The sequence below is a fragment of the Physcomitrium patens genome, chromosome 5 (assembly GCF_059467195.1).
Source record: "Physcomitrium patens ecotype Gransden chromosome 5, ASM5946719v1, whole genome shotgun sequence".
Lineage (NCBI taxonomy): Eukaryota > Viridiplantae > Streptophyta > Bryopsida > Funariales > Funariaceae > Physcomitrium > Physcomitrium patens.
The window spans coordinates 6825016-6835898 of NC_143414.1; the positions used below are offsets into that span (position 1 = coordinate 6825016).

Here is a 10883-nt window from a genome sequence, read left to right on the forward strand (position 1 = left end):
TTTACGACTTACTGTTTAGTGTTTAGGATTTATGGGTTTATGGGTTTCTATTATAGTTGTGGATGTGGGTTGTTCGAGAACCCAGGTGTGCTCACATGGTTCTTCTCTGCTGCTGAGTCTTAGTTAGGGTTTGTTATTTGCAGCTTGTGTGTCCAGTGCTTTAGTTTAAGTGGGCCTTTCGTCAGGTCAGTTTCATTCTGGTTGAATATGAAGGTAAACTGATGTGTAGAATTATCAATTCTGAATCTAGTATTACCGCCGAAGCTTATACATTCTTTGAACCCCATTTCCTTTGGAAGAATTCAAACCAAGTCTGGAAGGTTTCCCATCTTTGCAGTTGAAGATCATTTGACCATAGCAACGAGCATGTGTGGATCTGAACATTACCTTCTCCTGTTATAGCATGATGAGGACACCTTCTATTGGAGGTCCTTCCTTTTTTACAGATGGTGAAACCTTTCAAGGTCATGCATGTTTTATTTATTTATTTATTTATTTTTATTCTATTGATTTGTTGAGTTTTCGATGTTGCACTGCAGTTTCGATGTATTTTAATTTGGTGCACTCCTGCTCGGCGTCATTTCGTTACCTCGGTTGTCTTTGAGTGTAAAATCAGCATTCATTTGACCACAATCAGGGACTCAAGTTTTAGGTTCTGCAACTATGCTAACTCTTTTCACATCTCTGTTTAAGGAAATCCTCTTGTCTGCTGCAGCTTTGATCATCGACGAAAGAGAGCTCTTGTACTACTACTGCTGTTTTCACAATTATAAATTGTAGCAAGTTCTTTTATCATATCCAACACCATGGTTGGTTGGCCAGTGTCGGGAATTTTCACATTTTGATGGTGACCAGGAGCACCTTCGGGTCATTTACAATACGAAATCTACACTGAAAGTATATGTGAAGGTATCGCTGTAATAGCTTATTTTGGGTGAGTTTGTTTCTGGTTCAACATCAACGACGTATCTTTTTACATTGTTTGAAAAGCACATTAATTGGGGATATGTGTTGGATAAAACCACTTGGAAGTGATTCACAAATGTCCCACGTCTCGATCAAGTCGAGATTTCTCTTAATTCTCCTCAACTGAATTGGGTCAGTGGTCATGAAATTATGTTGTGGAGGAAGATCGCGCCTCGTTTTACTTGAATTCCTCTGTTTATTATTTTAGTTCAATAATTTGCATTTATTTATTTATTTTTTAAACAAAATTACGTTCATATTTTACTAGTTTGTTTGTTTGTTTCTTTTTTTGCTTTTTTTTCCTTAGACAGGTTTAGTTAAGTAACCATGTTTCAAACTTACTAACATACTTCTGTTTACCTCTAAATGATTTATTTTAGACTGCTTAGCAAGCACAGTTTAAATAATGTCAGTTTATGAGATCTTTTGTACCCTTTGGGCGTGCTGAAGGTGGTTGTGAGTCTGCCACATCCCAACCCTAGTATATCGTGCTGGGATGTGTGAAACACAACTGGCATTGTGTTTAGTAAGCTTTCATTGGTCTTTTGTTCGTTTCTTCCATCAAAGTGTCAAACAATGTTATCTGTTTTGATAGCGTAGTGGATAGTCTAACGAGGCCCACGCGTTCAAGAATCAATCACCGCTTAAGCTATTTCTTTGGTGGTACTGATACATCTGAATCAAAGAGTTTTCTATCTTGTGTAATCATTGTCGATTCCCGAACAGATTGTAAAACTGGTATTCTCATGCACATGGCGATCTACTAGTCATGCTCATGTTTGTTTGAAGACAACAGAGTTTGCATATTTGCATGTGGAAATTGAACAAGTTCAGGAGGGATATGTCCAGCCAGATGACTGATTTCAAAGTGGTGAAGGCAGCCGAAACGGCCATTATTTTAATGAAAGTCATTGGAACTGAACTTTAGCATCCTTAGCAACACAATTTCATAATCATAGATTTATTTGTGTGTACCCACTTGAGCTTTACATAGCTGCCTTGACTTCTTAACTTTTTGTCGTCGTGAATCAACAACTCTCCGGATGAAATTGGTAGCAAGCTACTTAGTTCCCTGACAAAGCCAGTAATAGCAACTGGCTACGCTCGGTTTTTGAGTAAGCTGCTGAATCAATTCGCATTGTGGCGCCAGAGGTCAATTGCTTTCTGGTGATCTAGGTCAAATGATAATCCTACATACCGTCAGTTCTTTGAGCAGGTTTTCGACTGCAGAATGTTTGGATGTCATCTAAACCTTAACTTCATTACCGCTCCAGGATATTACGGTGGTAGTCTTCCCATGGAATGGCAAGTTGCAGGAAGCTGCTCCCTTTGCTCTGTCCAGCTGCATTTCACCAAGTCACAACAATGTCTTTATCTATTTTCCAAACGATTTAGCAACGTCGTCTCGTTCGAAGAGATCAATTCTTTGGAGATTATCCTCGTGACTGGGTCCTCCAGGATGCGGATTATGAACCAAAGCCCCACCAGTACCACCAAATGCCACTCCCCTGAGACAGGTAGCGAGAAGGGACCAAAGCCATTGGATTCTGCCGCTTCCGATGGTAATCAATCAGGATTTGCCGAGTGAAGAGTTAGTTCTTTCGATGTTCAGTTTCTAAGGTTCATTCTCCTTCGCAAATCATGTCAACGACATCTTACCTTCGTACCTGACCGCTCGGAGATGGATGTGTGCATTTGCCAAGCTACCGCTTACAGGAAACTGGACCGCAGTGGAGTGACGTTCGTGGTCCACTCCCATAGAGACCTCGTACTAAGGACCCTGCCGATTGTCGTCGCCCAGAATTGATTTCAGCTTCGAATCATTGTTCGCCTTCTCCAACGCTTTCCTGCTCAATCCATTTCCCTAGTACTTTGCAGATTAGAGTTAGTGTAAACACAAACATTGGAATTCGGCTATGTAACGGGAACCGTTTCTAAATGAAGGCAGGAATGCTAACTTGCTGAGTTGGAATCTCGGTATTGACGTTAATACTGAGGGCACCCTCGTCGAGTGGGACCTACGAGTCAATGCTTGCAGAATTTAGAGTTTTTCCCTTGGCATCATTGCTCCACAATACTTCAACCCTAACAGCAATTTTGTTTTCCGAAACCGCTTTTGCAGATCACAACTTGCCATGATCTCTTGGTGCCCGAAATCCATATTCATAGAGCCTTCTTCTATCCAGACCTGCCTTGGATGTAGTCCTCAATAGTCGCAGATGGTTAACTCGTTCTGAAATATTGATAAGAATTCGCACATACGTAGTCTCTAAATCTCTGATATCAAGCAGTTGGAAGAACACCACATACATGGCCGAATCCCTCACACTATGGAGAAGGCTCTGCCGTTGGAGCCTGCTGGAAATCAATTCACCTCTTGGCTGCAACATGGAAACCATGAGCGGCGTGGCTGCTCCCTTTGCCGCAGGTTTTGCAGGTGAAATCATTTGCGTAAGATGTCTTCCACAACCTCGCAAAGTAATGATTATCAATTGGGTGCTCGATCACCCGCCCGATTCGTCGGGACAGTTCAGCAACCACGCGAATCCAACAAAGAATCTTATTAGGGTTTCATAGGGTTTTGGATGCTGCTCTTGCTTTTATTCAGCGACGATTTTGTGCAAGCCGCTTGATTCTCGGACGCAGAAAAGTCTCCAGAAGCCCTCAAGAGGCTAAATAGTCTGTACCACCAATGGAAAGACACCCAACAGGTTGTTGTGTTGCTGCTCGTCTGAATGGGCCTTGAAACTTAGGTCAGGATGGGTTTGGAGCTGGGTTTCAGAATATTATCGCATGAGGTTCATTGCACGGTCGCGATTGAAACCATGAGTAGACCAGAGGCTGTACTGGATGGGGTTCCGACCAAAAGCAACTGAAGTGAGGACTCAAGCAGGACTGACAAGACTGGGTGGAACCTGGAACTTGGAGGTCCAGATCGCTATCATTCCAGGACGGTAAACTTGGATGTGTAGCCTTGAGCTGAAGGAGATTGATTACCAAAACAGCTGAGGGTTGCATCATCATCAATGCAGAGGTTGCTGGAGGTAATAACCTGGTTAATCGCAACAACACAAACGACCAGCAAGTGTGTTGAAGGAACGATTATCTACATAACTACGATTACACGCGTGTCTAAGGTAATTGAATCATTTTTTCCTAGCTGGTCGTGGGGGGACCTCGAACTGGTGCCAGCGTCACGCCCAGGAAACACCATTACTTAGATCTCCAGGCTTGCAATAGCTGAGTTCCAGGGCTCGCAACACAGTACAAATATATTATGATGTACACCTGAAGACCAAGTTTTGGTGGTGCATGAGGACGCCGCAGAGACTGCCATGTCGTGAGCCTAGGAATTATGGGCAATGATTTTACGTCAGTATTGTGAGGTACATAATTGAGACTCAGGTCTGGGCTGGGCTGGGCCTGGGCTGGCCAAGGCAGTAAAGAAGGTGGTGGAAGCTCTGCATTCTTCATTATGCCGAGTCCTGACGTCAGTTTCGCCTTTCCCACCTTGATCTCCGGTTGTTGTGGTTGTGGGTGTTGCTGATGCCTGTGCGGAAGTTGATCTGCAGCTTGCTCATGCAACCGCAGTTATAAGCAGCAGCAGCAGCAGCAGCTTCTTGGCGAAGCTGGAAGCTGTCGCGCTCACTTTCTCGGGTGAAGTCATCATAGTCCGCAGCAGGAGGGTGAGGGTTATATAACGTTCCCCCAAGCTCGTGACCAGTGTCGGAAAATTTTCCAAATCCCAATTAGGAGGTTATGCAGGAAAAAACAGACTGATATATTACATCTCTACCTCACCATTGCAGAGCCTCCGATTGCAAGAAGCGTAGTGGCTTCCCATGTTCTTTTAGTCTTCTTCCAGGGGGAGCTGCTGCTGTTAGTAACGGTTGTGCAAATAGAGATGGTCAGCTGGCTGTCGCTCTAACTTCCTGAACAGCATTCGACATGGGATCAAGAGGTTTCTCAAGAGGTTTTGATGGCGCGTGCTCATGCAGCAGTGTCGTGCAGGGATCAAGCTCTGCTTGAAAGACCGCAGTGGTTAAGGTTCTCACTTTCATGGTGTAGAGCAGATTGGAAGAAGAAGCTGGAAAATTCCCTAGTCGTTAGCAGCTAATTCAGCATTGTGGTTTGCAACAATTCAGCGTTTTGGGAACAGTTAGAACAAGGGAATCTGCATTTGAGCGAGCCAGCCGAAGTCTCGTGAACTTTTGTGACAGTTTCAGAAGCTGCAGATTGTGGTGGTCGTGGTGGCCGGATAGGTTGTGGCGCTATTATTTGCTAAAGAGATTGCCTTGGTTTTAACCTCAGCGGTGCTGAACACAGACAGCCTCTAGTATGTGAAGGAAGTTGAGGAGCCCGCTGCATACGAAACCATTGCCCCAAATTTTCTAGCCTTTGTTTTCAGATCGGAGAAACGGGTTAATTGAACAAGCTTCACAGATATGTAGATGAATACCTGCTTGAGGTAGTCCAAGTACATAAAAATGATATGAAGCAGGTGTATGCTGCAGGTGTTACACCGGTTGAGTATGACCTGATTTAATAGAATTTTTATGTTAACGAAGAAATTGGCGCAGGATGCCATTTTGGGCTTCTCCGGCGCACTTGCACTTCTCTGCCCAGTGTGGGACTCGGGAAGATGACACTTTGTCACCTTCAGCACCGAGCAATGGGACTTTCCGGTTATGGAGGTGGCGAATCTCCGCTCTCATGGCCATATGCACTGTGCTTCTGCTTGTGACCACGATCTCTGCATTTTCACACAGCTTGCCCGCAGGTGGGTGTCTGCATTCTACTACTGTCGGATCTCATTGAGACCAATGTACTCATGCAGGACTTGTTGAATATCTGTTTTAAAAGATTGTATGACGTTGCTGATGATCAGAGATGGAATGTTCTATATCTCAAGTTTACTGGAAGTCGACCAATCTACTTGAAACTTGCATTTATGCAGGTTTCGAGACCAGCGTGGAACTTGATCCTTCTAATGAGGAGAATGAGGAGAATGAAAGCGTCCGCATTGTTTGGATTCCTGCATCTATTGACTTTCCAAGGAAACGACAAGAGTTCCTGAGGAGGATTAAGTCCGTGGACCAACAATTCAAAGAGCGTGGTAAGCACAAGAGACAGATACCTATGGGAACAGTACATCTTCTGACTTACAATGATTTCTTTGTTGCCCTAGAAATGATTCTCACAAGCTTGAGTCCAATCACGGGAGCTAGCTAATTTGAACTGGATCTCACGAAATGCTATTGAAAGCTTCACACAGTGATTAGTTCGAAAAAGAGATTCACGATTCAGTGCTTGATGCGGAGCTGATTCAGTGCTTTATACAGGGTTGACAAGGATGTACACGCTGCGTTCAGTGTTTAACTTAAAGCTAGAAGCTGAATCTTCTTCTTCTTCGTCTTCGTCTTCACCTACTTCTTCCTCCACTGCTTCGTCATCAGCATCTTCTCAACAATCAGCAACGTTGTGGCCGTCCAACAAGCCACGCAGGCGACGCGGACCAGGCGCATTCTCCGATCGTCAGATTTTAGTCGCCAGTAAGTGACTGAAGACTTCTTGATTGTCCTTCAGCTGGCTAATATAGACTGTCCAACGTAGTCTTCAAGCCTAGAGTAGCTTACAGAAAGAATGCCATCATACGGGCTCTAAGAAAATTGACCATAAGATGTCGGACATGTATGACTATCTGCCTGTGCAGGACCAGCGTGCACGAACAAGGACATCAGCATATTCCAGAGCCCCGATGGCTCTTCCGGCATACCTCGCTACGCTGTGCAGATAATGAACAACTGCATGTCGGACTGCCCTCCGTCAGATATTCATGTGTTCTGCGGCTGGTTTGCGTCCGCACTGCTGGTGAACCCCAACAGCTTCAAGCGCGTCAGCTACAACGACTGTATCGTGAATGGGGGCAAGCCCCTCCGGCGCGGCGAGACTCTACGCTTCACGTATGCCAATTCCTTCATGTATCCTCTCAGACTCAAGTCTGCCAGTTTCTGCAAATGAATCCCCTCTCATTTCCCCCAACAGTTTTTTTCATAAATTGGCCTCACGAGAGTATCTGTACAACGTCGTCCGACAATCTCTTGAGATTAGGCTGCTCCATTTTGGAACTCGTAGAAATTACGAATTAGTCTATGACCCGTGAACTCTTACACTTTCACAGTTTTGACAACTTCATTCCATGTATTTCAGCTTTACACGAGTGTGTTATGAGATGTATGCAGCCGTGTTACCTGGCCCCTACAGCAACGTCCCAAAAACTTGTGGGAGAACACTGTTTTCCAACTACCTCGACACACAATCATTCGAGTCCTGTACAAGGTTCTAGTACTTCCATGTCGTAGTTAAACTCATGCATCTCTCACAACTACTCTCTAGAACCACCTCGACGGAATACCAGGGTCTTCAATCCTTGAGGTAGTAAACCCATGGCTGTGTCCAGGGTCCACATGTTTACACTCACCTTCCAATACTGTACTCGAGGCATCCAGATACGACTGTGATACGAAACTTGGGCGACGCTGCAAATTTCATACCTCAAAACAGAGATAGATGTCCAGAGGGATTGAGCAAGGGTGAAACCCAGATGTCCAAGTCAGGGTACAGTCGCAACCACTTTGAAGACGAGCCTGTCTTCAATGGCGTGCCGCAACATTAGGCAGCGTAAAGAGGGAAAATCTATGTCCTTGGACAAAGTACTCTTTGCAACTGTACCACCCTCCGCTGCAAATTCGTCTCTTACTAGCCCACCAGTCCAATCATCAGCCCTTGTCTGTCTCCATTACCCTCTAACCTTCCTAAAAAAGTGCGCACACACATACACACAGCTCTTGTCAGTTTCGCTTAGTTTATTCTTCGATATACATACATACACACATACATACATATACACAAACTTGTATGTATGTATTTCCTTTCTTTTCTGTGTTCTAATCTGAGGACCCTGGTAGACAAAGCCAACAAACCATCTTGACAGAAGAGAGAAAAGAGAGGCCAAACCGGATAGCTCGCTACAAGTTTTGAACTGGGTTTGAAGAGGAATCCAACAGCCGTACTAGAATAAAAGCATTTTCAATCATGGCAAGGGGATGGAGTACAGTCAGCTTTACTTGCAGCAAATTGAAGGTTGGTGTAATAGTGCATTCATGTTGGTTCGGAGCCATGATGATCCTAATCCTAGTCTGCAGAAAAGAATGAGTCGCAGGCTTTGTGGTTGATTAGGAATGTTCACAGATTGTTGAGCCTGCTTTGCTTGCTTGCTTGCTTTCTTGCCTTACTGCCTGCCTGCCTGCCTGACTGACCATTTGTGAGGATCAGTATCTACACAACTACTCAAGTTGCTGCTACTTTTTGTTGTTATTGTTGATGCTGGGGTGTATTCTTCTGGAGGACTTGAGCAAACGGGTCTTCGTATCATCTCTCACTCCTGGTCTGTGTTGAGTTTAACAAGACAAGGAAACATGGGTTTCATTGGATTCTGTCAGCTTATAGAAGTCATCACCCCTGCAGTATGTGTGTGTGTGCATGTATATTCATATATATATATATATATATATATTGCATCACTACCAAAGGAATAGTTGATTTGCACCACCGACTTGAAAGCCTGAGTATGTTCACAGTGGGCATGCCTAGAGACAAAGCCAGAGTAAAATACTTTTTTAATTTAGTAATTTTCTTTCTCGTTTTCTTTATTTATTTAAAATGTGTTTTGGACTTTTTTGGACTTCAAAACCTTTAGTGGCAGAACGTTTTGACTCTATTCAATTTTACAACTTGATTTGGCACAAAGTATCAAAACATGTAATTTTTTTTTTTAGCTTTTTGTTTTCTTGTTTAATTAATAATTTTTTAATCTTGAAGTTAGTATTAATAAGTAAAGATTAATATGCTATTCAACTTTTTTGATTTTTTTGAATGTCTTGTTTATATTGTGTCTTGCAATTCTCTTCAAAATAAAAACTTGGTTAATGTTTCAATATAATATTAAGTTTTAAAGTAATATGAGTTTTAATGCCATTGTATGCAATTCAACTTAGATTTAAGACCCTAAGATCCAATTACTCCAATTTTCAATCTCACCTCACTTAATAATATTACTACAATATTATTTATCACCTATGCTAATAATACAACTTTATATTATAAGTTTGAAGTTATTTATAGTGTAGTAGTAGCAAAGTAAAAATATTCTCTTAATATTAATAATCAAAATTCATAAAACTTTATGTAATTCCAGTTATTTATTCAACTTCCAAAGGCACAAAATTTATTAGAAATACAACTCCATTAATTGCATAATTATTCTATAATTTAAAACTTATAATAACCAATTTTAATATTTATATAAGTATAAATTTAATTAACTACTAATATTTATAATAAAATATAATTTTTTGATATATATATATATATATATATATATATATATATGTGTATGTGTATGTGTGTATATGTGTGTGTATTTCTATGTGTATGGGCCATCATATATTTGCACATGCAAATGTCTCTTGGTCAATTTTGAAGAATTAAAAAATAATCATTATATATATATATATATATATATATATATTTTAGAAATTTAATTAAAATAAACGATTTTATATATATTATAATTATTTTTTAATGGTCAATTAAAAGAAATTTTTTTCAATGCATAAAATAAAGGTATTGCTAATGTTACTACAATTTTTCTTATTGCCACTACAACTTGCCATCTACTACATGCTATTACAAGTTTTGCTAATGCCACCACAAGCTATACTACACTTATGTTAGATACCTCAATGCACTTTATGGAATATTGCTAATGCACAATACAATGGATAGAGTCTACAATTTTTATGAATTTTTATTTTAGTAATCAATAAAATATATTGTAGTAATAATATAAGTTAAAGTAGGTTGTGGAGGCATTACTAAATTTTTTTATAGCATAGAATAGATAACACATTGTAGTAGTATTAATAACATCCTAAAAAAGTAATTAACATCATTTTGGTTCTGTTCACATAAAATAATTAATAAAATATATATTAAAAATTAATTTTAGTTTAATATATATATATATATATATATATATAATAAAATAACTAAATATATAACAATTCCGATAGATTTTTAAAAATAAATAGAAATAATTATAATATATAATATAAAATTCAAGTAATATTATTAAAATTAGTTTGAAAGTAAATTATAGTTTTAAATTAAATGACTTCTTCTCTTGCAATAATAAAATTGATAAAAAGTTCAAAATTACTTTTTATTTGATGTCATTCTTTTGAAAGTTTCAATAGAATTTTAAAATGAATTAAATGATTATAAAAAAATATATTTTTTTAATTAATTTAAATTAAATATTAGTATAAGTTGACTAATAAATATAAATAAATAAATCCACATCAATTTGATGGAAATTTGAATGTTTTATTATTTAAAATCTCCTATATATATAAAAGTTATTTTATAATATATATATATTCATATGTTTTATTTTTATTTTTATTTTAAAAAAATTTTAGATTATAAATATTTTGTTTTTATTTTATGTAACAAAATAATATTTATATTATTTAATAAAGTAAAGAAGCATCAATAGTTTAAATGTTAAAAAATCTATTACCTTATGCCATTTGTCTCTTTAAAGTTACTTATCTTAATAAACAATACAAATTAGTTTGATATTTTTTTAATAAAATAAGATAGTTTAAAATCACATTGTCAATAAATTAAAGTATTCATGTATAAGATTAGCAAAAAGATCACAACTAGTTACATTTTTGCATCATGGTTGTAAACACTCACATTCTAATCCTCTTCATATTTATAACTATTAATTAATTACTAATTTCTAATAGTAGATCCAAATAAGGTATGTTCTTTTGATTTATAAATAG

At 39.1% G+C, this 10883-nt stretch overlaps 1 protein-coding gene and 1 long non-coding RNA gene across 3 annotated transcripts; one reads left to right on the forward strand and one right to left on the reverse strand.

Annotated features, from left to right (window-relative positions):
• Positions 1–1911: 1911 nt before the first annotated feature.
• Positions 1912–2762, reverse strand: LOC149989250 (uncharacterized). The gene is made up of 2 exons (XR_016502904.1): positions 2626–2762; positions 1912–2308 (listed from the first exon to the last, which is right to left on the reverse strand). It is a non-coding gene; the product is annotated as an uncharacterized LOC149989250 (long non-coding RNA).
• Positions 2763–5547: 2785 nt separating this feature from the next.
• Positions 5548–7181, forward strand: LOC112282218 (uncharacterized). Of its 2 annotated transcripts, none has more exons than XM_024519588.3 (4): positions 5548–5746; positions 5924–6082; positions 6297–6518; positions 6680–7181. In XM_024519588.3, the coding sequence occupies exons 1-4, from the start codon at positions 5548–5550 to the stop codon at positions 6985–6987; spliced, it is 888 nt and encodes a 295-aa protein (XP_024375356.1). In that variant the 3' UTR covers positions 6988–7181. The 2 variants fall into 2 exon arrangements, with proteins under 2 accessions (XP_024375356.1, XP_024375357.1); XM_024519589.3 differs by having other exon boundaries at positions 6309–6518.
• The last annotated feature ends 3702 nt before the right edge of the window (positions 7182–10883 follow it).